Source organism: Penicillium waksmanii (assembly GCF_028829765.1).
Source record: "Penicillium waksmanii strain IBT 27052 chromosome Unknown utg000005l:1.0-5232799.0:1.0-5237142.0, whole genome shotgun sequence".
In the NCBI taxonomy this organism is placed as follows: domain Eukaryota; kingdom Fungi; phylum Ascomycota; class Eurotiomycetes; order Eurotiales; family Aspergillaceae; genus Penicillium; species Penicillium waksmanii.
The window spans coordinates 1,515,589-1,543,079 of record NW_026643252.1 but is presented as its reverse complement, the minus strand read 5'-3'; the positions used below and the strand labels follow the sequence as shown (position 1 = coordinate 1,543,079).

The 27,491-nt window shown below is 49.3% G+C and overlaps 8 protein-coding genes across 8 annotated transcripts; 5 read left to right on the top strand and 3 right to left on the bottom strand.

Moving 5' to 3' along the window:
• Window positions 1-1,557: 1,557 nt before the first annotated feature.
• N7481_005489 (Zn(II)2Cys6 transcription factor) lies at window positions 1,558-3,380 on the bottom strand (the record flags this gene model as incomplete). Its single annotated transcript, XM_057264708.1, has 3 exons — window positions 1,558-2,308; window positions 2,375-2,829; window positions 2,898-3,380. The coding sequence occupies 3 exons, from the start codon at window positions 3,378-3,380 to the stop codon at window positions 1,558-1,560; spliced, it is 1,689 nt and encodes a 562-aa protein (XP_057122428.1).
• Window positions 3,381-4,673: 1,293 nt separating this feature from the next.
• N7481_005488 (uncharacterized protein) lies at window positions 4,674-7,451 on the top strand (the record flags this gene model as incomplete). Its single annotated transcript, XM_057264707.1, has 4 exons — window positions 4,674-4,727; window positions 4,964-5,462; window positions 5,533-6,295; window positions 6,371-7,451. 4 exons carry the CDS (start codon window positions 4,674-4,676, stop codon window positions 7,449-7,451), a joined length of 2,397 nt encoding a protein of 798 aa, XP_057122427.1.
• Window positions 7,452-8,679: 1,228 nt separating this feature from the next.
• Window positions 8,680-10,227, top strand: N7481_005487 (uncharacterized protein; the record flags this gene model as incomplete). Its single annotated transcript, XM_057264706.1, has 3 exons — window positions 8,680-9,313; window positions 9,430-10,073; window positions 10,144-10,227. The coding sequence occupies 3 exons, from the start codon at window positions 8,680-8,682 to the stop codon at window positions 10,225-10,227; spliced, it is 1,362 nt and encodes a 453-aa protein (XP_057122426.1).
• A 2,914-nt stretch (window positions 10,228-13,141) lies between these two features.
• N7481_005486 (uncharacterized protein) lies at window positions 13,142-13,942 on the top strand (the record flags this gene model as incomplete). The annotated part of the gene is made up of 2 exons (XM_057264705.1): window positions 13,142-13,163; window positions 13,575-13,942. The coding sequence occupies 2 exons, from the start codon at window positions 13,142-13,144 to the stop codon at window positions 13,940-13,942; spliced, it is 390 nt and encodes a 129-aa protein (XP_057122425.1).
• Window positions 13,943-15,125: 1,183 nt separating this feature from the next.
• On the bottom strand, window positions 15,126-16,151 carry N7481_005485 (alpha/beta fold hydrolase; the record flags this gene model as incomplete). The annotated part of the gene is made up of 3 exons (XM_057264704.1): window positions 15,126-15,299; window positions 15,378-15,728; window positions 15,789-16,151. The coding sequence occupies 3 exons, from the start codon at window positions 16,149-16,151 to the stop codon at window positions 15,126-15,128; spliced, it is 888 nt and encodes a 295-aa protein (XP_057122424.1).
• Window positions 16,152-17,027: 876 nt separating this feature from the next.
• Window positions 17,028-19,145, top strand: N7481_005484 (fungal specific transcription factor domain-containing protein; the record flags this gene model as incomplete). Its single annotated transcript, XM_057264703.1, has 5 exons — window positions 17,028-17,286; window positions 17,416-17,850; window positions 17,916-18,108; window positions 18,378-18,874; window positions 18,931-19,145. 5 exons carry the CDS (start codon window positions 17,028-17,030, stop codon window positions 19,143-19,145), a joined length of 1,599 nt encoding a protein of 532 aa, XP_057122423.1.
• Window positions 19,146-20,101: 956 nt separating this feature from the next.
• Window positions 20,102-21,662, top strand: N7481_005483 (uncharacterized protein; the record flags this gene model as incomplete). The annotated part of the gene is made up of 4 exons (XM_057264702.1): window positions 20,102-20,104; window positions 20,153-20,275; window positions 20,334-21,035; window positions 21,096-21,662. The coding sequence occupies 4 exons, from the start codon at window positions 20,102-20,104 to the stop codon at window positions 21,660-21,662; spliced, it is 1,395 nt and encodes a 464-aa protein (XP_057122422.1).
• Window positions 21,663-23,556: 1,894 nt separating this feature from the next.
• Window positions 23,557-27,144, bottom strand: ctpA (Cu(2+)-transporting P-type ATPase CCC2; the record flags this gene model as incomplete). Its single annotated transcript, XM_057264701.1, has 1 exon — window positions 23,557-27,144. One exon carries the CDS (start codon window positions 27,142-27,144, stop codon window positions 23,557-23,559), a length of 3,588 nt encoding a protein of 1,195 aa, XP_057122421.1.
• Window positions 27,145-27,491: the final 347 nt, after the last annotated feature.

The window sequence follows — 27,491 nt, the reverse complement described above, 5'->3', positions numbered from 1 at the left end:
ATTCGGACATCTTCTTCGTCTGAATTAGGCCTTTTTTACGCCGCAATGGAATAGCGTTTTGGGAGCCGTTGCGAATACCCCGCAATTATCTTGTGCATATTTTTGGACACTTGAAAGGGTGGTTTCTTGTATGAACTTCTGAAGACAGCATGGGACTTCTTTTGTCCCGTCTTCCCACATTTACTACTTTTTATTTTCTGTCCGGTCAATGACATTAATCTAATGTTAAGAGATCACACTCTACTTTTATTCTACTTGGATACCCTTTTATAGAGTGCAATGATCGAAAATGTAATTTTATTCGAATTTCAGAGCTGTCGCTTGTCTATATCCTTTCCTTATCTACTGTATCTCGAACCAGTAATAGTACTGCTTTTACCGTTTCTCGTCATTTCTCATGAATGTGTACCGAATAAATCTTGCGGCAATAACTTTAACCGATCGCCATTTTGCACGTCATGTTGTTCCAAGGTTGCCCACCTGACTTCACTGATGTATAACGGGCCTAAATAGAATATACTACTCCGTAATGTGTTTAGTCAATGCTATGAGGATACTAGAAGGATCCATGTACAACTTCTAATAGTACTACTACTAGTAGTACTAGATGGAACCTATTTCAAAGGTCCTTCGACTAATCAACTTCAACCCGAAGTCGAAGAGATCTCTCAACCTCGAAATGGCTCGATATCAATATGTATATGTAGCTTAATTAGCGCTGATATTGCCATGTAAAACCTTCGATAGCCTTGGCAGTGATAAAAACGCACATCTCTCGCGAAATTCGCGCTCCACTATCCGATTTGATTTGAAGACTCACCTCCTACGTGCTATGCGACTAGATCTTGGTTTTGTATCACTGCCATTGACTCGGTTGCTTTGCAAATGCGATCGTGCCTGGCCCATTTCACTGTGCACTGCAAGTGCTAGTAGCATTTTCATTTCCATCATCCATCCACTTTGGGAGCCTCAGGTGCTCTGGGGAGGAGGGTCACTCCCAAACCGGGGTGAACATAGTAGTATTCAAGTTGACAAGTAGAATGCACCTTGTATCATACTAGTACGACATATCCTAATACTAGTAGTAATATTGAGACTTTAGATTTCTGACATACAGTCAGCTGATTTGCAATTACTGTACAAGGGCACTAGCTACTCTCAATGACCTACCTACCCTTTAAAGAATTTAATGACTTTAAATGGTGGATTAGAATTACGGCGATCCGCCGGTGGCACTTTTCGTTATATCAAAAGAGGTAGATGGGTTCGCGACGGAGAAGATACTATAGAGGATCCAACTACTAACGTTGGTACAGGTATAAGGTGATACAATCCAGCCAGGAATGACACATGGTAGCCAGGAAATATTACAGAGGCTTTGGCTGCGCATAGGTACAAGCAAAGCAAATAAGATAGATAATCGTGTATATCTTCTGACATGCAAAGTTTACCCCTAGTGGTATGCAGAATATCCAGTGCCGGCCAGCGGCAGCCTAGACGCTGGCGCTTGCGTTAACACGCCGTAATTCGTGGCATAATTGTCCGACAGCATCGTATTCAGATGGGCAGACTCCTGCTCAAAATTCTCCAGGGGAATCGGAGGTCCCATTTCCGTGCACAGAATTGGAGGATATCTCGGACATATGCGAGACAGCGAGTTGCCCGAGGACGACAATTGATGCGATCTTCTTCGCCTAGCATCGGTGGATCGGGAGTTCCTTCTGGGACCGGAGGTGGGCAAGGAATTGTGGGACTCAAGAGTAGATCAAAGTTCTCGGACAGCACTTGGACGAATCGTAGCCCTACCTGATGGACGCGCTGGATATCTAGGAATGTAAGGAAAGGCAGGACGCTCGGATTCTCCAGCACTTGGTGAATCTGGCTGATGAAGTCCATGCACCGGTCGAACAGGATTGCTTTGCTATAGTCGCAAAGCACAGGGTATCGATGAGATGGCGAAACAAGAATGATGATGGTGTATAATAGTTCAAGTCGGTATAGAAGGGAGAAATGGTTGGGGGCGTTCTTAGGGCATTCGTGGAACCATTGACGAGTTTTGTAGCAGAGATTCCACGTCTGGACAAGTGGTTGCTTGGACTGTTCCCGTGAAGCATAATACATATCTTGATACCCAGCAGACAATATTTGCCGTATCTTAACGATGTGAAGGGCTGGCGCTGGGCTTCGCAGGAATATGTGGCTTTGTTCTGCGGGCGACGACCCATTCGATGTACTGGGGGAGGGCATGGCGACATCGACGGAGGCGTCGGAAAAGGAAAATGTCCGTTGGGTCGCAGTACTCATTCCTCTAAGTGGAATTTTAGCAATCAGGTTCTATCATAAAACTAATGGAAGACTCGGGATGGGGACATACCTGTCGAGACAATAGAGACAATGGAATACTCGCCGACGAATTTCGAGTCGGTCTGCGTTCGAATATACCTCCGCCGGGGGATCTTGATGGAGGCCTAAGTCTACAGCGACTCGTATAGCCATTCCTACCAAATGCCAGCTGCGGAAGCGCCCCGGGTCGACCAGGGCATACTGAGCGAGAAGGATAATGGCTTGGATACAGGTGATTGATCCTGGTCGAAGAACCTCCTCAGCATAATTCAATGCATCGGAGACCAGAGACAAAGCTTTTTGATGGCTTTTGTCATTGTTTTGATAAGAAACTGCAGCCGAGGCGATTGCAAGAACCATTCGCAGCATCCAATGGTCGAACGGCTTCGCGAAGCGGCCGTCAGATTGATAAACGGCATCCACAGATGTCCAAAAGCTCGTTTCTACAAAGAAAGGTAGCTGGACAAAGACGTTGTCAAAATAATACTGTAAGAGGGGTGTTGCCTCATGGCGTGCGGGCAATGAGCGGGGGAGTGCGGTGGGGGATCCCCCACTGTTGCGACAGATAGAAGCAAGTTGGCAAAAGTGGTTTTGGAAGTGATCCCATGGAAGTCGCGTGATGTGGCATTGACGGATAAGAAGCCAAAATCGCCGACGAGATCATCAATATCAGAGACCTCACGGCGATGGGCGGGGGCTAAGGGGCCAGCGGAGGAGGTTGAGGTGATGGACATTTCCCGGGCGACGCCATTCCCTTCAAGCGAGAGGGAGGATTGGCGATCTCGCAAGTGGGAAATCTTCTTCTCCAGCTTCTCGCAGTAGCCCTCCAGAGAAGCCACATAGCTGCGCTCCTTACCTTTGGCAAATTCGTCGCTGGCGCCGGAGCAGGTACTCGCCTTGCCGACCTTATCACAGGCCGAACAGGCGGGGAGCTTGCCATCACACTTAATTTTGGCGGTGCGGCATCGCGAGCAAGCAGCGACAGGGCGGCTGACCTTGAGCAACGGGTTATCCAGGAAGGTGGTGGCTGTCGGCATCCTGGCTGTTCATGCTCTCGTATTTGCCTGAACGGAGTAGATGGGATGCCTCGAAGATTCCAGGATGGGACTGGGGGGTGTGGTGAGATGTGGATACTCAAATCGTACGGAGAGCCACTATGGGAATCCTTGGTTAGCGGGCAGATTCACATTTCTCTTCTGTCGTGACTGCTCTTGGGCCACTCTTGGGCCACCCTTTGACCCTTTGACCCTTTTTTGCGGGAAACCCCCACCGGATCGCCGTTAGAGACTCACATGATGAGGAGCAAGTCAGTTATCCTTTTTTATTATTTTCTTATGATTTTTCCTTAATTGTCTCTGGGGACCGTTGCGCTTGTTGTTTAGCCCCTCTTAGGACCTGCATAAGTCGCAAAGCGGTAAGCGAGGATTGCTGCAGGCCGATATTAGTTAACTAAGTAGGCAAGCCTTAACCGGAAGGCAAATAGAAATGAAAGTAGAAAATAGAAAAAAAAAAAAAAAAAAAAAAAAAGAGGCTTGGAATTGACACTGAAAGGATTCTTTGTGATCCACTCTTCTTTAGAAAAGGAAGAGAGAGAGAGAGAGGGAACGAAGAAGCTGGAGAGAGTGGTCATAGTCATAGTCGCAGTCACGTTTCCCGGGACACACTGGGACACGCAACTAGGAAGGTGCGATGGAATGTGAATGCTCCTGCTTTCACTGCTCCTGCTCCTGCCATCCGTACACTTCTACACTTCCAGTGAATCATCATAGCTCAACCTCTCTTCTTCTCTCTTTCTCTCTCTCCCTCTCTCCCTCTCTCCCTCTCTCTTCCCAATTTTAATTCCAGCTTGAATGGTTCCACCATTTCAGCTGCCACTGTCCATTTACAACCCACCTGGAGCCTCTAAGCTACAAATCGCATCGCATCATATCACCCGCCTATCTTTTTCCCCCACTCCCCGCCCTTCCGTCGCTTCCAAACTCCAGTCCCCGTCGATCTAGATCTGGACCGAGGCCACAACTCTCCCTCTGCCCTGCCCTGCCCTGGTGTCCCACCATGTCCTGTTGATAACCCCCCCCCCTTGAGACGTTTCCGACCGTTGGATTACCCGACTTTGAGGCGCTTTCACTTTACCTCTTTTCCACTCGGACCCCACACACCCCCCCCCCCCTTCTTCCCGACGGATCATGTCGACTCTGCCAAGAGCAACTGGTGGATCGATTAAACGTGCCGTGAACGGTCTCATTCTACACCATCTGTATCGCATGTGACCTGCTTTTCTTTCTTTTATTCTCGCTGCGGGCCCTGGGCTCAAAGGTCATCCACACGCCATGACCCAGAGCGCGCATCCTGCTTCAGCCGAGCTGTCGCCCGAATCCCCCCTCGTTTGAGCCGCCCGACGGTCGCATCGCGCACACTTTGACGGCCTGCACCAGGTGTCGACAGGTACGTTGTCGATACTACCTTCCAAGACCTTCCCGTGCAAACAAGCTCAACCCCCACGGTCCACATACTCGCGATCGAGACCGAGATCGAGCTCCAGATCCGGATCTGATCTGATCATGATCATGTTCGAACCCCATCCTACGAATCCTTGCTAACAATGCTCTGTCTCCCGTAGCGGAAATCCCGATGTGACCCTGGTATCCCACGATGCGCCCCTTGTGAACGAAGCAACGCCAAGTGTGTCTATTACGACTCAACGAGAGACACGACTATACCAAGAACCTATATCGTCTCGCTGAGAGAGAAAGCTCGAGCCCTCGAGAAGGAGCTTGCCCGGGCCGAGAAAGACATCCAGCATGCCGCCGACGCCGAGTTGATGGTGCGGGGCGCTGGTCGCATCCGTTTTAAAGACAATGACGAGCCACGATACTTGGGGGCCTCGAGCGGCATCGCCATCACTCGATTGGTCATGGAGATGGCCAAGCAGAACACCGACTCGAAAAGCATCAAAGACGTGGTGCCCGAATTGACTGCTCACGAAATCAAAGCGGCCTTCGCGCAGGAAGACTCGAAGCCGACATCCAAAGTCTATCCAATGATCAGCTCAATACCCCAAGCCAATCTGCCCCCACAAAACCTGACATACAAATTGATCGATCTCTTTGTGGCAAAAGGTACTGCAAGGCCGCAAGGCAAAATATTGGTATAATGCCATGGGTTGCGCTTGTAACTAACTTTTACTAGCACAAGCACTTCTCCCGACTTTACACGAACCGAGCTTTCGGCAGGAGGTTGAAGAGGTCTTTAGTGGCTCGACGGACCCGTGTCATAACTTTCAACTTCGAATGGTCATTGCGATCAGCATGCAAAAGCTTAGCCCCGACTATGCTGGTCTGGCGGACAGCTACTACCTGGCAGCTCTTCCGTATCTGGAGCCCACTCTCAAGCAAATGGATTTGAGAGCCCTACAATGTTTAGTGCTAATTGCTCAATACTCCATGCTGACCCCAACGCGCACAGCTGCATACTGGGTTGTCGGAACAGCCGTGAAACTATGCCAAGAGTTAGGGTTGACGGAAGAAGCTACAATTACCAAGTCCTCTTCTGGTCAAAGTTTCGATCCTTTGGAGATTGATATGCGGCGGAGATTGTTCTGGATCGTTACGTCCATGGAATTTGGGCTTTCTCATAGTCTGGGCCGTTCCAGTTGCTATAGCGTCACTCACGACAATCTCGACGTAAAATTCTTCGAACTGGTGGATGATCGATATATTACGAGCGAAGGAATCATCCCGGGGGCAAAGCCAATCATCCCAAAATGTCTTGCCGTTCATTTCTTCAAAATGCGATTGCTTCAGCTGGAAGGACGACGAGAACTCTACCTCAACCGGCGAGACACCCCTGTCGATGATCAAGATCCCTGGTTTGCCCAGATGAATACCAAGCTCGATCACTGGATGGCAACTTGTCCCAAACATGACGATGGCAGTGGCTTGAATATCAAATGGTATCACATGTCTTTTCTTCCATATGTATCCTTGGGATTTGACTAGCTAACAAGCATTTCTCTTCTGTTCTCCAGGTTTCAAGGGCGGCGGAACACAATTGTCATTCTCATGTACAGACCATCACCTCAAATCCCAGAGCCTTCCGTGAATGCAGCAAAGATCTGCTACGAAGCTGCCACCTTCAATATCGCTATGCACCGAGAGCAGATGCTTACCGGCTCGGTTGATCTTACTTGGATATTCACCCAATCACTTTTTATGGTCCTCAATACCGTTCTCTGGGCACTTTCATACCCTGAAATTCGAAAGGAGCACCCCGAAGATGAAGTACAAGGGTACCTGGATATGGCTCTGGAAGTCATTGTCTTTGCTGCTGAACGGTGGCCAGGTGTTCAGTCCGCTTTACTCCTCTATAAACGGCTTGTCGCCGCCTGCTTGAAAGCATACAACACGGAGGAGTCGTTCGTCGTGCATTCTCCTTCTAACCACCCAACTCCCACATCTTCCCAAGGTGTCATGACACCCCCAGCCATGTCCAGCCCATCCAGTACTACGACAGCATCCTTTTACTCTCATTCGACTTATCATCATAACAACCCTTCTATTGGCGACACTTCATCAACCGGTACCTTGTCAAGAGGCCATTCTGCCGATCCTTCGATACCATTCCAACAGCCGACACCTCCAACTTTCACCACCGACCCATTTAAGACTCCGCCGATTCCTGCCAATGCCTCGTCTTTTCGAATGCAGTCAATTTCTCATGACCCAGGAGAGGCTGAACAGCTCACAACTCAAGCCTATTGCGCACCAACGACTCACTATCCAGATGTGTCTATCGATCCCAACACCCCTTATAACACGATTCCTTCGGTGGTCCCTGGGCTACAAGGCTGGGATCCTCACTTCTCCCTTGCCTCTACGACCGCTGGTCACCTAGCTTACGTGGATGCCACTGTCGATCCGATGCAATGGACAACCTCTATTGGAGACCAGTATTCTCAGTATTTTAATGAGCCCTTCCCAATACCAGCATGGCGGGAACGCACTTTAAGTCAACAGGAGCAGATTGAATTGATGGCGTCATTGGAGCACGACATTCCAGACGTCTCTGCCCAGTTGGTTCGCGAGTCAAACGCATTTTACCAGTCATGATATCTCTGAACGTCTTTGGGATTCTCTGATTATCCTCCCATTTAAAGAGGCATTTGTGAGTTAATGGGGTATCGGCGATATGGTTCCGTGTTGGCTTTGTTTTGAACTCACTGGATTTTTCTTTCTTTGGACTGGCTGATCTCTTTGACATATACCTATTTTTATCAATGCTAATAGAACCCATGGCCAATTTGGTCTGTTCTAAATCCTAGAATCAATTCCTAGAATACCAGAAAATAGTCCTTTGTATTTGAATACTAGTATATAATGCCAAAAGGGGTGTTATTCCCTTCCTTGTATGCGTTCAAGCTAAGAAGCTGCGAGTCTGCATGATTCTCCTCTCTGCCGTTACACAGTTTGTCAAAGCTAATCAAATTATACTTGAATATGAACGATTTATCCTTCGTGAAGGTTACATTTGTCATTCAATGTATTATGCTCTGTTATGTGAAACTTTTACATCCAAGCGTTGGCGGGGATCGGGATCCCGATCCCGATCGCCAATCATTGGAAGGACTCATAGTTATGCGATACGACAGTGATCAGCCTAATGAAGTTCAAATCAACCTAGGCAGAGGTGTGTGGCATATCAAGAAATATTTCTACCGGGTGAAAGTAAATTGCCCTAAAAGAAAGAAGACATGAAAGGCATCAAAAGAATACTCCTACCCCTACTAGTACTGCTTTTGGCCAAAGAGAACCGGAACCGTCTCACCAGTTGTCTTGTATATTATTTTAGGGAGTATGGGATTCTTAAAAGACAAAAGAGGCATCTTTGAACCCCAATAAGATCCTATAAAGACCTCACGGGGCCAAAGGGCATTGTCGGGAGTACTGTACAGTGTAAATTACCTAAAGCCGCCTTTGGACGGTCAAGGCCCGAGGATGGTCACGTTACCTGTCGCCGGGCCGTTTGCCTCCATCTCAGCGCCGTCTTCGACCTGCATCTCGACCAACCCCTCCTCCTCCGCCCGCTATCCCATCAACCAACCACTCGATTCCCCCCGTGCGGAGTTTCTTCGGTTGTTTGGAATGCATATGACCTGACCAGGCCGTCGCACGACCTGCTCGCCTGTCGCCCGAGCGACCAACAGTTGACTGGCAGCCCCCTCCCAAGTACCAGCGCCAGCGCTCGTGTCGAAGCCTGCGATACGGGACTAACATCGGTGGATCGGAGTCCATCTCAGCTTGGAAGGCGCCTGTGGATTGATCATTCACCAGGATCTTCATGTCTGAGCGCGATCCCTCAACAACCTTCCGAGCCGGACCTCCTTCACCCTCTTCACCCGCTGCCGGGCTTCTCAAAGAGAACCGCCAGCTCCTCATCTCTTCGGATCACATCCCCCAGACCCCGGTATCACCTCCGTTGATGTCGGTCAGCGATTCAAACCATGTCTCCAACTTTACATCCTCCCAAACATCACCGAATCAGGCGCCCTCTCAACCTCCAAACACCTCATCTCCTCCTTCATCCGCGCCGATGTCAACCCAAGTTTCCCAGCAACCGACTATGAGCACTACAAACTCATTCCCCACCCCTGCGAGTAGTGTGAGTGGGCAACATGTGAATGCGACATCTGGGGAGGACGCAGATCACAAATCCTTCAACTCCATAGCGCAGGACTCAGCACGGACCGCGGAAACCTCAGATCAACAAAAAACAGAATACAGACGAACAGATCACCAACGGCAACCTTCAATGACAGGCACAGGAGCAAGTGTGAGGGACTTTGCCAAGGAACAACCCGACGGAGATGCTATGGACGTGGATAACGAACCTGTGGTACGGAGCGAGGCCCAGAACCTCGGCTTGGATTCCCTTCAGAACGATTTCACTTCGGCTTTCCATCTCTGCAAGAGCTGTAAGAATTCCCCAAGTTTGGTTATGACTGCCACAGGTGCAGTTGCGTGATTGCTCTGCCCTTTGCACATTCTTGAAATCAAACTTATTAACGCTATCTTTCTATTTGCTTAACAGTGCCTACTGTGACTGGACCCGATCCATCCTTGGATCTCGTTTCCCTCTATGGGCTCGGCTCGGTCGCGCAATCGGTAGCACGGATAGACCCCAACACGGGCGAGAAAATCAATCGGTTAAGAAAATCCTATGAAGGAAAGTTGAAAGGACTGGGACTGGCCGGACGAAACAAACCAGTCAAGCATGATGTTGCAGGAGCACCTGGCACTCTCAGACATCTCACAATGTGGCCGGAGGAAGAGTGGCAAAATCAAAAGGTCTTTGGAAAGCAGATCAAGGTCTCGGACATTGATAGCGCTCTGCAGGGTATCCAGTCCCGGGCAATGCAGCTGGAGCCAGGGATGGTACCAAACAATGATTTCTGGGAGGATATACTGGGCCATGAAAAGCCTGCCAAAAGCCAGGGCTCTGCCGACACTGGTAAAAAGATGGCCGCGCCCACCCCAGGCAGCCGCTCTGCCCTCCCGGCAAACTCGCCCGCATCGGGAATGCAGGATTCCGAGCGGCCCCGGGCCAGTCGTGGTCGAAAGAGACATTACGATGACAACAGCTTCGTTGGCTACGGCGAAGGCTACGCGGATGATGATGATGATACCGGATTCTACTCAAATGGCGAGGGAACCGGAAAGAAGAAACGAAAGAAGGTATGAGGCCTTTCGACTGAACTCTCGCCTGTTGTCATCAGAGCCTATGTACTAATTGAATGGATAACAGGATCATGTTTCCAAGGTCTCCACTCCTCTTTCCGAAAGAGGTGGGAGCTACGGCGTGGGCATGTTCGGAATCGGTGCAAGATGAAGACGTCTTTTGGTTCCAAAAAGCAGGTTTACTTTCATGTCATGTCTTTCTTCTCATATCGACGAGGGCGTGGGCGAGGGCGATCTGATGTCCCGACGAGCTCAAGACCCCCTTATTCTCTGTTTGATTGACCTTTTTTCTTTTGCTCTTCTCAGTACATGTTGCATCACGGTGCTGGATATACCCGGCTTCATCAATCGGACGGCGTTTTTCTTTTTGCTTTTGCTTTCTCTTTTCTCATTGGGGTGGGAAATGAGTATTCGAACAGGAATACGATTTATCAATGTTCTCTTTTCAGGTCTGTCTTCTCCCTGCTGTTCTCTATGTGTTGTTCCCTGAAATTTCCACCGCTGTAATGGTCGGCTTTTTACACTTTTTGCGCAACTGGTTCATAGTTATCCGAAACTTTTTGTTTGTTGTCTGCGTGATTCTGCCGATGAGTGTCCTAGGTATTATTGCCGCGCTAGCTCCGAGAGGGTCTAGGCTGGTTTGAATCAGTGAATTGATTGAATAGATAAAACCTATCTCTCCGCGTAGAACGCGTAAGCCGGGTAGAATCTAGCACTTTCCAGGTAGCCACTGCCAGCTTTTAGGCTGGTGTGTTGGGAGGTATTAGGCGTAAGAAAACCACCGCCTCGAGGCCGAGATGTCCTTATCCGCCCACACAATATCTCGGGGCCCGATCAGGTTGGATTAAGGCATCATACGTGGCGGAGGCTTTGTAGTCTTGGGTGTAGCTTGTAATTTGCTCGCTAGTTCCTCAATGGTTGACATTGCGCCGACATGCGTCCCCGAGCCCTAAGAGCCCAAAGTATGGTAAGCCATTTAAGCTACGGCCAACCCCCGGTGGCTTGAAGAAGCAAGATTGAGAATGAGAGACAAAATCCGAGGTAGCGCTAGCAAGCCGACAACCGGAATCTCCTCGTAGTGGGCAGCTGGAAGATTCGATGCTCGCTCTGAATTTCCTGGCGGTCGAGGCTCTCGGTCCGTGGCGCCACACACACTTGCGCCGAGTCGGCCAAAGATGCCTGTTTATTCGTCGGAGCGGAGAAAGACTAACTTGAATTTGGAATCACTGAACCACCAAATTACTCTAGACATCGGTAAACAGCATCATCATGCAGTGTCAGTGAGGTGTGCTATCTTTGTGGAGCAAAAACGTAGATTGATACAGTGGGAAGTCGGTCCGATTTGTATACTTTTGTACAAGAACCGGCCTCCTCCGAACAGATCAATCCATTGCATAGACTCCGAGTCCTTAGACGAATAAGACCTTCTTTACAGCGATTTTCATCATTACATGCCTGTCATTTGAGGCTCGGGAGCCGACAACTGACTCGGGTGTCCTATTTTAACGAAGTCGGCGATGCCGAGAGACTCTAAGCCAACTCAACGTGCGTGGCTGATTGTCTATCGAGCATCCGGCCAATGGAACATGTTCTTGCTCCGAGCTGCAGCAGTCCTGGAGGTGGGTGTTGGTACAGAAGGTGGAAACACAAAGGGAATCTGTCTCCTGAATCGTAACTCGGCACATTTCTTGAGGTCATATAGTTAGGATCGACATTTTCAAGAGCCATGATAGGTGGCTTACGATCGTACACAGATGCAAGATTGTCCACATTTGAGCCATGTTGAATACCATCTAGCTGATTTCGGTGATAGCTCCCGAGGTCGGTAAGATTCATAATATGCGCGGCTGGGATGCCTTATTCCTGGGGAGGGTTTAAACTTTTTAGCAGATTTATAAATTTGCTGATTGTCGCTATATATTCGCTCTCATTCACGTCTTGTCATATTTTACCAAGGTCTGTAACCTATGCCGCTTGCCGGACGGGCGCTATATCGTTGTCTACGTATGGCTGTATACAAGAAGGGAAGTTTGCCAGGAAGCTTAAGTAGATGGGAAGCGGGCTATACGCTCAAAAGCTTATATTGACAAAATGTGGCTACTAGATGCTCTGTACCGTTCTATGCTGAGTACCAATCATACTATCACGATGTGGGATACTGCTATTGTAAAAGTACCTGAAAAGATTACTGTAGGAGTGTATAAATACACGATATACAGCACAACGGTTAACTTATGGTGAATAGTCAGTGTGGTTTATTATTATTTTAAGTAGATGAAAGTAATTCTCGATATACAGCCGACGTAGTATGTCTTGCCTATCTTGAGAAGTCGGAGATGTCAGAATAAGAGGTACTGTTTCATTAATTCTAGAAAATAGGTTTTTATAAATATAGCATGACCTTTTTATTTACCTAAAAAATATCGATGTAATGATACATTGGGTATTAACTCTGAGTATATAGATAAATTAATCAAGCTCTGATCTTGAGTGGTTTATTAATGCTAACGGTAATTTACCGAGGACAGATACAGAATTTGAATATCCAACCCACACTTACGAGGTCTATCTAACTAGGGCGGCCAGACTTAAGGCCTTATCTCTTAATCATATATTTCAAAGGGAGGCCGGGTCGAGAGCGGATGTCGTTGACTTTTAATTCGGTGGTTATCACTAGTATTCTTCTTTAAAAGTTGAATATCCAAGGTAAGGCTTATTTTCTCTTTTTCAAATTATCAAAGAAGTTATGGCTATTTATTCACTGTCAGGTAATCCCCAAAAGCAATTTTTAGAAACAGTCTTCTAAAAGCTCTGAACCAAGTACAGTGTGTACGGTCTAGACTCTCAGGAATGTACAAATACACAGAGAGCCGACCTTCTTAGGCGAAAACTTCTCGATTCTTTGGCATTTGTTTGCGCGACACGCAAAGGTGGCGCCAATGTGTCTTCAGCTTGCATAGAAGAGAATTAGTCTGGGGGAACTATCGTCAGACTTACCTGCAGCATTTTGAACGATTTTACTGAAACTCATGTGGGTCAGATTGCCTAAGTTCTATTACAATATAATGGAAAGAAGAAAGAACCGAGGTTAGTGCGCAAAAGGGAATGCTCAAAAGAGAATGCTCAAAAGTTAGACAAAATGATTTACGCCCACCTTTGAATGTATGTATGCGAGAGACATTTCCATGCCTTACGCATTAACAACGTAAATTGAGACTCACTGATTCATGCGAAGATCCTTATACATGGTGTGCAGATACTCAGCATATACTCCAATCCTGAAATTTGGTGCTCAATTTTACATATAGAATATAGGGACCTGTGAAGATGACGCCGAAAATGACCACTTTTGACGCCAGAAACGGCTGCCTTTTCACCCGTCATCGAGAAGATTGGCCAGAACGCATACAAACTGAGGTTGCCGGATTCGACTCGCGTGCATCCGGTCTTTGCAGCTGAGAAATTGCGTCGCGCTGCACGCAGAGAGCCTCTGCTCAGGGCAGATCCAAGACCTGCCACCGCCAGTCGTCGTTGACGAGGAGAATGAATGGGAGTTCGACAGGATTATCGCTGTACGCCTGCGCTACCGCAAATCTCAGTATCGTGTGAGGTGGCTTGGTCAAGGAGATGAAGATGATGACGCATGGGATCCTGCAAGGAATTTCAAGAACGCGCCAGAGAAAATCATGGAATTCCATCGCTGTCACCCAGATCAACCAGGGCCGCAGAAACGGCTAGCTTTGTGGGCAGAAGCCGCGCTGAATGACCAGTTTGAACCCGATCATCCTGATGGTGATAGACCTGATGCCGTGTACAGACCTGGTGGGCCAGGTCCTCTTGAGGAAGAGGGCAATGTGACGGTCTGACAAGATGTGACTGAGAGAGCGGGCAATGGGAGGTTGAGGTTGATGCAAGATGGAAGTTTGGCGTAGAGACAAACAGGACAATCGTCGGCTGGGATAAACAGGAATCCCCCATGATTCCGATCTCTCCTTCTTTCTCTCTCTAGCTTCGATACTTTCGTCTTTGGTACCGAATTGATCTCCTTTCGCTTGACCTGTAACACATTCTTTCTCTAGCTCACACAGAATGATACATGTCACTAGCCTTACTGGCAGGATTCTGGAGGCGAGGAACGATGCGTAGCATCGTTCCAGTATCAAGTGTGAAGTGTGAAACTGTGCTAATCAGTAAGTCGCGTGATAAATCTAGGATAGAGTGACTCACCTCAAAACACAGTAGCTGACGGCCCATCAGGCCTCCCACTACTGAGACAATTAGGAGGGCGTTCGAGAGCATGAAAAGATAGCAGAAAATGTGTCGAAGTAACGATCGGGCTGGCGAGCGCCGGTCGATTCTCGCAGTTAACCTCCAGTAAGAAAATATGCAAAGGTTGTCGTTGGTAAGAAGAACGAGTATTGCCAGCCACAGCGGGAGATGGCGATCGGGGTTACAGTGGGTTAGGCAAGATTGTATATAGCCACCGAGAGCAAACAGAAACTCTACAGGCCAAATGATAAGGTTGTGGGAGGTTATAGGTGGATTCTGACTGCGATGTACGGCATAGATTGATCAGCGCAAGCTGAGAGCCAAGGCACCCACACCCACGCACTTCATAGACAGAGAACAAAACACAAATCAGTCCATCGAGAAATCGCCTCATATCCTCGTTGCTATCAAACAAGTGCAGCGCTGCCACCGTCACTTGGCTTGAGCCGGCCACCGCTATGACAGTATCATGCCAGGCGAACTAAAGTAAGCTGGATAGATCTTTATTTGGATGCTCGAGCAAGTGACCGAATGACTGGGCCGTAAGGACCCAGCACGCAGCGTCTCCCTTGTATATCGGTATAACAATGCAGGGGCCACCAGCCACTTTCGAAGTCAAGAAATTCATTTTCAAACTTATATACTTCCTCCCACGAGGCTAATCCACGATCACGGCCGGAACTTCTCAGAAATAACTTAGCGACCTTTAAGCCATAACTGTGTTAATAGCCGACAGTCTCCGTGGTTAATTACCACCCCTCAACAATGAATCTCAAGATATCAGTTGTACTTCATCACAAATTCAATCAGGGCCTTGTCTACTTCGTTCGGATGAGAGCCACTCAAGAAATGAGCCCCAGCTTCCACCGTCACTAACTGTGCATCCGGAGAGTTCACGAACATCTTGATCTCCTCTTGAGCGTTTGCGATCGAGTACACCACGTCTTTGGTACCCTATACATCGCAAGATGGATTTAGCCAAAGCCTTCTCTTGGCAAGTGGACATGAAGCTGTCCGACGGTAGAAACTTACGTGTAGCCACAGCACAGGACACCGAACATCGGACAGGCGGGAATGCAGTCCATCTCGTTCAGCAAGGTTAATGGCCGCCATCCGGATACGTCGACGACCGTCATCGCCACGATAGTTGGCCTTGATCGTCTTCCGCCAGAATTCGCGGAGCTCCGGGGCGCATTCATTGAAACCAATGTCAATAAGGAAGTCACAGTACCCGGTGTCCGGCTCAAAGTCTTGAGAAGGCTCGTTTGTAGTCCACTTCGTAATATTGGGGCGCAGGAGCCCGGGGCCATTCCAGCAATTAAGCTGGCGTGTGCGCTCAGATTCGTTGTCCAGCGAGGTTCCAAGCGGGATGATTCCTTGGATCTACTGGACGTTTGAGATGGGGCCATGTCATACTCGTGTGCCTATCTGGGATTCACGTACCTTCTCCGGTCGCATAAGCGCCATTCGAACAGTGATCCAACCACCTTGGCTCGTACCGAGCACAAAGGCCTTTTCAATGCCGAGGGCATCCAAGACCTGCAAATTCATCTCCGCGGTATCCCAATAGGTCCAATTCTCACGCTTGGTTCGTGTTTGGCCATGGCCAAGCAGTTCTATGGCCAGTAGATTCATGGAGTCCGTCAACGCTTTGTCATCATATTGTTTCTGGTAGAGATCCACGGAGGTGGTGAAGGAGTTGACGAGAACAAGCGTGGGCTTCTTTGCATCATACGGGTAGGGCATATGATAGGAAGCATCGATACCCCCCAAGTGAGGGACTCGTACAATTTGCGTAGGAGACATTATGCCTGTCAGTTGAGCCTTGCGTGGTCCGTATGATAAATATGATAAAGGAGAAGGCGTTGAAGTGGAGAGTCTACCGAATATTCAGTTTGCAAAGTTCAACTGGGCTCTATATACTCGCCCGGGAGCGGGCTTCTAATGGTCCAGTCAAGCGGAAACGCCACCCGGACAAATGGAATGGTTAAGATGTCGAACCGTCGAACCGTCGAACCGGGATTTGGTTGTGACCGGGGAGTTAGGCTGGTGTGGGGAAGTAGCTTAACTGAGCGTGCCAGTCGGATGCGATCGTCTCTTTCCTTCGCCGAAAAGAGCTGGGTTTCTGCGAAACTGCCAATCATTCCCGGAAAAGACAGCGGGAAATGCGAGTGGGGAGAATTGGAGTCTCCGGGGAAAGGCTTCCTTACCACGCATTACCCTCGGTTGGATCTGAAAGAGAATGCCTGGCGATTGCCCTTCGATAACTGCAGGGGATGCATGTATCCTAATTCCACGAGCGCCCATTCAAACCATGTCTCCGTCCGTGCCGCAGTCGAATAAACGGCGCAGGGCCACATTGGCCTGCCAATCTTGTCGGCACAGGAAATCCCGGGTGAGGACGCAGTCCGCCTCGATTCGAATGGTGCCTGAAAGCCAGCCGGGCTGACCGGAATCTCATCTAGTGTTCAGGTGATCGGCCATGTGCCCTATGCCGCGAACTGGAAATCGAATGTTTGTATTCCGAGGGTGCTGGTCCGAATAATTTGACCTTGAGAAAAAGGTGAAGAGCATTCAATTCCCCTCCACTGCCATCGACAGGTCTTTTGCGAGCGATCTGTAGGCGACGATGTTAACAAATGTCCAAGCTATATCCTGGAACTGGAGCAGCGACTAGAGAAGATGGAAGCATCAATACGGCAGCTCCAGGACCATAGTTCATCGGCGCCCATAGACGGCAAAGAATCGAGTGAAGGCCCGAGTAGGGGGTCAGAAGACCCATTGAAAGATGTACAGGACTCTTCAACTGCCTCAGCAGCAGCACCAGATCCCAGGGGCGAGAATACAACAGAGCCTCTGAGAGAAATTGATGTATCTGAGAGCTCGGTAGACGGAATGGGAGCGCTTCAGTTTACAGACGAAGAGAATTGCGGTTTCTTCGGTATGCTAATTGTCTACCTATATGGGATTGTTGGTGGCACCCCTGGGCGCTAATTGTGCAAGGGTCTTCTTCTAATATTGCATTTCTGCGGTGTATATCCCGAGCGATAGCAAAGACAAGTCCGCATAGGGGACCCGGCCCTGGTCCCGTCCTCGTCGCAGAGGACCTGTGGGACGGTCAACGGTGCCAAATCCCCATCTACGGGCCGCCCGGTGAGTGTTGAAAACATTAATTTGAGTGCGGCAGTCAACATCTACGCTCTACCAAGCGAGGAACGTACGTGGAGTCTTATTCAGCAGTACTTCCATAAGACCGGACAGCTTCTGCCTTTTATCCATGAAAAATCATTCTGCGAGACATACTTTCAGATGAAGAAGGAAAGATTTCGCAAGGTTCGTAGAACCTGGCTCGGTCTGCTCAACATCGTCCTTGCTATCGCAGCAAGTCTGTCAACCAAAGGTGACATGCCTGCGGAGAAACGAATACAGGAATCCGATGTGTATTATCAAAGAGCAAATGGCCTCTGTGATCGAGATTCCAAACGGAATGCCAGCTTAGAGATGGGTGAGTGTCGATGCAGGAGCTGACCTTGTTCTTCGCAGTATGTCAACGAGCTAATTCCGATGCAGTGCAATATCTCCTAATCCTGGGTCAGTACCTACAAGGTACCCAAAAGTCAGTGCAAGCTTGGACGGCACATGGGTTGGCAATATCTGCGGCGTATCAATTAGGTCTACACTCTCCAGATGCAAATCGGGGATTTCCTCCAGCGGAATGTGAGACTCGTAAACGCACCTGGTTTGGATGTGTCCTTCTTGACCGGTGAGGACAGCTCTTTATGAGGTCTTGCGCATTGCGTTGATTCGGTCATTCTAGTACTTTAAGCATGACTTTTGGTCGCCCGTGTACCATACCTGAATTTTACGTGAAGCTGGAAATGCCCTCCCAGGACTTGCAAATGTTGAGCTCGCCCGCGGAGTCTAATACTTATCGAATGTTGGACGGCTCTTTTTTTTACGGCTGCAGTGTGAGCTCTGACTTGATTTTCCATGTAAATTGGAAGACAGTGATCTTTCGCTAATAATATACAGAAAGCTATACGTTATACTTTATAACGTGCTCGAATCGTGCTACGGGGCCAATTTAGGGTTCGAAGTTTCCACGAGCCCTATAGACGCCATGTCCGGGATCCTCGAAGGGCAGCGCCAGCTCGATGAATGGCGACTTCAGCAGTTGCCCTCCCTGGGCCTGAAAGTATGCGACAGCCCCTTAAGTCTGGATGACGTTGAGAAGATGGATACTGGCTCGATAATCCGCCATCGATTCGAGGTAGTCCTCTCCGTGCGCTATAATAACCTTCGAATCCTGGTGCATCGCCGCTGCTTAGAGAGCCTCCTCGACCCAGTTCAGACACAAGGCGACACGCTGGCGACGTCTGAAACGCGGCTGCTTCAGCAAATGGGTCTGAGCAGCGTCATTAGCTGTGTTGAATCTGCTATGTCGATTATCTCGATTGTACACAATATGTCTGCCGGTAGTGGCTGGCGACGTGAGTTCTTGGGTGCATGGAATTATTCACTCTATTACAGTAGGTGGAGTTCTGTTATATTTGACTTCAAGGAAACTGAAGCTGATGTAACACAGCCTTCAATGCAGCACTAGTTATTTTCGGCTCCCTCATCGTGGCATCGAAGGAGCGTGACCGCAACCCGTCAGCCTGGATCATGGTTAGCCATTCCCGGCCCTGTATTGACACGGCGGCTGAAGCACTGCGTCAGCTTGACCCGGGAAACCCTGTTGTTGAGCGGTGTCAAGAATATCTTTCGCAGCTATCTGCAATATTGGATCCTCTCAGTTAGTTATCCCGCACAGATGCAAACTGCCTGCCATTCCAAGGCTGGCCCTGCCCACGCTTCAGCAATTGTCTCAAAAAACCGCTAACAGCTCTCACCTGCACAATGCACAGTTTCTGAAGAGCCATGTTTTGATAATAGGCTTGCTTTCGACTTTCCTACCGAATATTCAACCGGGCTCTTTTCTCTTCACAGCTCCGACTTGGTACCCCCCCGTGGACTTTGGCGAATTCATGATTGGTTAGGGTTGCAGCTTCTTGGTAGGGTCCTCGGAATAGTGAGGCATTAACTACGAGTTAGCTGTAGTGGAGCAAACAGAGAAGGGGCCATGTAGGTACAAGCTGGGCGGTTCGGCTGTTCGAGCCTTTCGAGATGGTTTCGCCGCGGAAGGAGCAATAGTCTCAGTATCCGGCATTGCCGTAGGAGTGAGAAAAATAAACTTAAGGCAGACAGCTTAGCGTACCTGCTGATAGATGATGTAGAGGATCTTTCACAGAGAAGGATAGTATAGTAAGAATTAGATCCGCTGGATAATAGTGCGGCACCGAACCCCTGACGGCCCGGCGGCCCAGCGGGTCAGGTAATGACAGTAAAATATCTAGCCAATGCTATGATCATTTGACAATCCCCGTGTGTCGGCATTATCGTTCGAATATTATTTAACACCTCAACTTTACCCCACATGCGCCACCAATTCCGTCTCGCGTGGGTTTAGAAGTCCCACAGGCGTACGTGCCGTCCAGCCTCAGTCAGCGGATGCGGGGAATCCGGGGTATCCTACCCCCCCACGGCTGGGCCGGAATGCCTAACTCCCCGAATGGGCAGCCCGGGGAGTGCGAAAATAGAGTAGTTGCAAGTATATATATATCCTTTCGGTATCCCCATGACTTGTTGTATCAAGTGCAATCCTAAGCTATTTTATTCTCTACCACAAGTTGCTCTATAAACCCGGAACGTGGAACATGGTGAGAAGGCTGCTTCTCGAATGCTTGACTTTGTACTAATATCTACAGGCGACTCAGCGTGTTCATGTTGGAATCATCGGCGCAGGAATAGGAGGGCTGGCAGCTGCCATTGCCTTTCGACGTGCAGGGGTGGATGTCACTGTCCTGGAAGCAGCGGATGAATTGCTCGAAGTAAGTTAACCTTAGCAGTCAGCAAATATTGTCGCATGCAGGAGCTCATAGAAAAAAGATCGGGGCCGGGATCCAGATGACGCCGAATGTATCGGTTCTGCTGCAGAAATGGGGCGTTGCGGATGTGATAGGAGACAACTTGGTTCAAATCGAAGAACTGAATATGCGCCGCAAAGATGGCACTCTTGTCGGACATACCGAAATACCAATTGTCGAAAGAGCATTGGGCAGACCGTGGTGGCTTGTTCATCGTGCTCATCTCCACCAAGGTCTCGCGGCCGTGGCCACGCGTCTGGGAGCAGCGATTCATATTAACAGTCGCGTCATCTCACTTGACTATCAGGAGAAGGATGAAGTCACGGTCGAAACACAAAAAGGGGATAAATATCATTTCGACCTCTGCGTGGGTGCTGATGGCGTAAACAGCATTGTCCGAAGTACGCTGTTTCCGAACATAAAGCCGGACGCCAAAACTACCAACTCTGCTTACCGGGCGATTATACCGTATGACCGTATCCGGCAGGACCCAATTGCAAAGGAGCTCATTCAAAAGTTGACGATGGAGGTCTGGATGGGACATAATGCCTATATTATCACTTATCCCATCAGTGGGGGCGAAACATTCAACCTGGTGCTCTCGCATCATCGTCCGGAGAAGGTCTATAGTACCCAACCGAATGTTCCTGTCGAGGAAATGCGGGATGCATACAAAGACTTTGATCCTCGGATTAAACGCATTGTCGATATGATCACCGAGACTGTTAGCTTTACTCCCTTTCGAGAAATTCTGGATTGCTGCTGACGTTCTGTATACTGGCAGTCACGCTGGCCGCTATTGGTGACCGGGCCCTTGCAATCATGGTCCTCCCCACAGAAGAATGTGGTTTTGATGGGGGATGCAGCGCACTCAATGGTAAACCATATGGCGCAAGGGGCTGCTACGTCCATGGAAGACGGAGCTTTCCTCGCAAAGTGCGTCGGGGCAGTTACTCGCGGAAAGCTGAGTCTTCGCGAAGCCATCAATATATACGAGCTCGAGCGGATGCCAAAAGCCTTTATGAAACAACAGGTCTCTTTTCTGAATGGTGCCATCTGGCACTTACCGGATGGCCCTAAGCAACAGGCTCGCGATGCGGCAATGGCACCGTCGCTTGAAGGGAAATATTTGGTTCGCAGCAGCAATCTCTACGATGACCCTCAGACGGTGCTGGATGTATATGGATATGACGCTGAAGCGCATGCAGAACAGGCGCTAGCGCGGTTTGCCCACGGGCGCGAGGCGGTGTATCCAGGTACTGGTATAGCACCTTACATCGAGGACAAATATATGGGGTGGTTTACAAAGTGTCAACCAAATGACCGCTACGCCGCAGCTGGGAAGCTTTAGATTATTCAGCCATCGACAATCACTTGTCTTTATTGAGCTCAATTCTGACCAATACATCGCCTTTTTCGTGTTACGCTCAGGTACGAGAGGAAGAAAATCAACCAATGTAGTAGCATTTCACGAAACAACTAAGCATGGAGTCAGAAGCCTTGTCAATGGACGACTTGACGATGGAATAGCTCCCGTGGTTCTTGATTATGTCGTTGATCTCAGCGTTGGAGATGTAGCCAGCAGTTGACGTGCAAGGAGCGGCATAGGCCATGGAGTGATTTCTATCTCCAGTAAAGGTGCAGAAGGGACCGGAGCAGGACGCGTCCTTCATCTGGAAACTTCTGCCATAATTGCTGACGCCAATGACTAGCTGTCGGGCTTCGACGCCTTGATCCCTGATGGTGTCAAGTCAATGTATACGAGTCACGTAAAAAAAAAGAAGACTCGTCCCTCCAAAAGTCCAATCACCTGCGAGTTGAAATTTATTATTGCTACAAGCACAAGAGTTTTCTTCATTATTGATGCACTTGATGAACGCTCAGTTTCCGACGGCCTCGTCAGTGTTCGTCAACCATTCCTTCACCAGCTTGTCAGTCTCAGTGTCCAAACAGGCATTAGTATACTGGCAATTTCTCGACCCAACACTTAAATTGCAGCTTACCTTCAGACTTACGTTTCTGTTGAGATTAAACCCAGGCGTGAAGACATCCAATCTTACTTGGACTCACGTATAGTTGAACTTCCGGATTTTGTGCAGCAAAGGCCGAATCTGAAGCAGTGCATCAAAGATGGTATCACGGAAGCTGCTCGTGGGATGTAAGCATATCTAGAGCCGGAAAAAAGTGCACTACTGACATAGCCAAGGTTTCTTCTCGTTCGACTCTACTTCAATTTACTCCTCGATCAGGGAAACGAGAAGAGGGTTCGAAATATGATAACTAAATTTAACTCTGGATCTCAGTACAACGTTTACGAGCATGCTTATAGCGAAACCGTCAAGAGGATTGAGCATCAAAGTGCAGATGTCGTAGAGCTTGCGAAGAGAACTATAGGATGGATCGCGAACGCAAAAGGTCCTCTCACTGTGGCTCAGCTTGAACATGCGCTTGCGATTGAGATCAGTTCTCACGAGTTCGATTAGTTGAATATCACAGACATTAAGCAGCTAAGCTCATACTGTGGTGGCTTGGTCTTCGTCGATGAGCTAACGGGTACCGTGAGACTTGTCCACTACACCACGCAGAAACACTTTGAGGACATATGGGAAGCCTGTTTCCCAAAATTTCATGAAGTAACCACTGATACTGTCTGACATATCTTTAATATGATGCATTTGAGGAGAATCGTCTTCAGTCCAAGGCCGAGCTTCAGGGATACTCAAGTAATGGCGATATTGCCGCTTCGGTTACACCTTTTGGTAAAGATTGGGTTGGAGTTGTTGGGCCGCATCCTGAGGCGGATGAGCTTTGGTGTGAGTATTCCTCTTTCGTACTCCAAGACATTTTACTAAAAAGCAGCATATTCTCCTAGACGAGGGGTTGAACTTCACAAACCCAGATGGCATACGGTTTGATATTGTCCATGACTTCATAGAGGCCATTATGGTTTAGTAAATCTGTACGTTGTTCATGGCTAGTATGGAGTAAAAAGTATGAGATACTATCCAAAGCCGTGAGTCGCATCCAGAGACTACGATCGAATCAGAATAAACTTGAGATGTTGAATGCATTTGTGCAGCAGAGGTATCGAACACGCAAACGAATAATTTCCACAGACGCCATTGTTTGTATCAACCAAAATCAAAGCCCAGGCCCGAATACCCAATAAACACGTTCAAGATCATACAGATATCAACATATGGAAAACATGCAAAGAATAAATATCATCAAATGTAGAGTCCCGATTAAACGGGAGAGTCTACGGTCTGAAGCGGGACATAACCCTCATCCTCACGGATAACGGTCCGCTTACCGGTAATCATCGACCATAGCGCGGAGGCAATGTCACCAACCCGACGCAGTACAGCTGGTTGGTCTGTTGAAAGAATCTTCGCAGGTGCCCACCAACTAGACTTACGGCTATGACGTGCGCCATTGATGGGAATGGAGCCGGAGCCCAGCTCCTTTTCGAGACGTTCGGTGTCCATCCATGACGGACGGCGCCAGAGTTTCAGAAGTAAGCTGCTGACAACTACCGAGACACTGGATAGGGCCATTGCGGCGCCTGCTGCCATTGGGGGAAGCATGAGTCCTGTGAAAGGTAGGAAAATGCCCATAGCGAATGGCAAGCCAATGATGTTGTACAAGCAAGCCCACATCAGGTTCAGCTTGATCCGCGTGAAAACTGCGCGCGAAAGAGAAAGACTGGCAGGGACGGAGAGGAGATCATCTGGACGCATGAGGACAATGTCTGCTGCCTCCACGGCCACATCGGTTCCCGACGCCAGGGCAATTCCCACGGATGCGGTTGCAAGAGCGGGAGAATCATTAATGCCATCACCGACCATTGCAACACGGTCTCCGTTTGATTGGAGAGAAGATATAATGACACGCTTGTCGGATGGTGAGGCGGATGCATGAACAGAGGCAGAGGGGATTCCGACAGCAGAGGCGATTGTCAGTGCTGTAGATAACGTGTCACCAGTCACCATTGATGTCGAAATTCCCATGCGATGTAGGGCTGCCACAGCTGCAACGGCTGTAATCTTGAGGCTGTCCAAGAGAGAGATAGTTCCTGCATATCGGTTGTCAATCGCGACATGAATCCGGGTGACACCGGAAACAACGTTGGGTTTAGGTACCGCCGCAGACGCTGCACTTTCTGGAGCATTGGAAGACTCCGGGTCCGCTGAAACAGGGACAGGAATGTCTTTTGACCGAAGGAACTCCGCATTTCCAATAAGAACTTGGTAGCGAACGCGCTCGACACTTGATGTAGGCTCGACGGTGGCAGATATACCCTTTCCTACACAGGCATCGAAGTCGCCGACACTTCCAGGCAATCCATCCTCTATCCCATTTCCAGATTGGGTTTTGGCCTCGGACATGATAGCATGACCGATGGGGTGCTCACTACCCATCTCTGCGAGACCAACGATGAGCCACCAGAGTCGACGCCGCCAATCATTGGCAGTCCAGTGAGACTCGATCTGTGCTTGAGACACGCTCATTTTGCCAGTTGTTAATGTGCCAGTCTTATCAAAGACAACATGGTTGACCTTAGTAGCAGCCTCTAGAACGGCGCCTCCCTTGACAAGAATGCCATGCTCGGCACCCACGCCAGTGCCGACCATGACTGCCGTAGGAGTGCTGAGGCCTAGAGCGCAAGGACAGGCAAAAACAATGACCGAGATGCAAAGCTTCAGGCAGACCATGACTCGACCACCACTATCTTTAGACTGGAATATCAGTGGCGGATTGTTCAAGACATGACTGAGGAACATCCAGCCAAAAAAGGTGATTAAACCCAGACCGATAATCGTGGGGACAAAATAGCCCGCCACAATATCCGCCATACGTTGGATGGGTGCTCGGCTTGTTTGCGCGTCCTGGACCAATTTGACGATTTGGCTGAGGTGGGTATCTTTACCGGCCCGAATGACTTTGAAATCGATGGAGCTGGTGCCATTTACAGTTCCGGCAATGACATGACTGCCTTTCTTCTTATGAATGGGTAAGGCCTCGCCAGTGATCATACTTTCGTCGACATAGCTTTCGCCTCGAATAATCAACCCATCGGCAGAGATCTTGTCACCAGGACGAAGGATGACAATGTCGCCGACTTGAATCAATTCAGTGGGGATGATTTTTTGGTTTACCGAGGCTTCGTCAGTCAGAGTCGAGTTGGAAGCATCTGGAGCGCCTTCGGGGGCCCAGCTAGCGGCCAATTTTTCGGCCGCGATAGAGTCCTCGTAAATACTGGTCATAGAGGGGGTCAACGACATTAACCGAGACAGGGCAGCAGATGTCTGTCCCTTGGCGCGGTTCTCTAGCCAGCGCCCCAGTGTGATAAATGTGATCAGCATAGTGCTCGTATCGAAAACAGTGCTTGGTCGCATATGTTGGTCGTCGAGTAGAGCCATGATCATGGTGAAGCAGCTGTAAAAAAATGCGGCAGAAGTTCCTAGAATGACCAGGACATCCATAGTAGGGGACTTATGCTTGAGAGATTTATAACTGGTGACATAGAATCGTCGCCCTATCCCGAATTGTACAGGAATCGTCAGGCAGAGGCAGAGTAGATCTCCCAAGTAGAGGCCTGGGAGGATTCTGAACTTGCCAAAGTCGAGGCCGGGCAGATACATGGGCAAGATCATGTTGATGATGAAGACGGGGACCGCAAAGGATAATGAGGTCATGAATGCCCGTCGCCATTCCTGAATCTCTTTTGTTTTGGCCAAAGACTCAAGCTGTGCATTGGTGTCATCCGTATCTGTAATTAGGGCATTATACCCAGCCGCCTCGATAATCTCAAATATAGACCGAACCCCGATGACGGATGTGTCGAAAGCCACAAGTAGCTGATTGTTGGCCATATTTATTGAGGCCGATTTGATCCCGGGACGACTTTGAAGATCGTCTTCCAACGCCACAGCGGAAGCGGCATCCCGCAGGCCATGCATACTTAGGTTGATTTGCTGGGTTTTCTTTGAGAGTGGTTCCTGGGCTTCAGATGATACGATCGACGCATCAAATCCAGAATCCTCCACTATTACCGCAAGATCTTTGGCCGACAGGATTGACGGATCATGCACAATGACAGCACGCTCGGCCAGGAGGCTGATATTGAATTGGAAAACACCATCCACGTTGTCAAAGGCATTCTGAACACTGGATGTACATGCGCCACAGGTCATACCTCCCACTGCAATGGTGGTAACAGCGTGGCCGGATTTATTTTCAGTGGTGTCGGCGAGGTTCGAATGACTTTCGGGGCCCGATAAAGGTTTTGTTTCCAGCACGCGTGCTCCAAAGCCTCGATCTTCGATGAGTTCTGCGATTTGGTCTGAAGAAATTTCTCCCGCATTATGTTCCACCACCGCGCGCTCCGATAAGAGCGATACATTCACAGAGGTCACACCGGTGACGTCCTTTAGCCCGCCTTCCACCGCGGATGTACATGCGCCGCAGGTCATGCCTTCGACAGCGAGGGTCGTCGCGGAGGGTCGCGCGGATGAGAGATCGGAGGAGCCGGTGTCTGTAGTCTGAATCCGTTCTTCCGTTGACAGAACGACGGCGTCAAAGCCGCAGTCTTCGATCATCTCCGCCACCTTGGCTGGGGCCAGTATGGAGGGATCGTGTTGAATGGCGGCGCGGCCCATGATGAGACTAACAGAGACATCGCCAGCACCGTCGATACCCCTGAATGCGCTTTCGACGGCCGAGGTGCATGCTCCGCAAGTCATTCCATCGATCTTGACAGTGGTTGTAGCCATGGCGGGGATTCGCTGGGCGGCTATCGCATCAGCCGCACCACTTTGTTCGGCGGACATGAGGAGGGGATGGAAGGAAGGGGAGGAAGTGGCGAGGCGATCGATTATTGCATGAGGGCGATAGTTCTTAAGACCGCGCAGGGCGAGAGACAGCGCCTAGAGGCGATGTGATGAGAGGATAGCGTGATAAAGGGTAAAGTGACGGATGGCGTCGGATCGACCAAGTCCGATCAGATCATTCCCGCATGGAGAGGGACAAGACAATAGCGGCCGAACGAGGCAAAGCAAAACAAAGGCCACGTCTCTGAAAGAGGGGGGAAAATGGAAGAAATGGGAAGTTCAAATACCTCGTCGGTTAAAGGGAGCCAGAAAGAAAGAAAAGAGGGAGATTACGCATGGGCATGGGG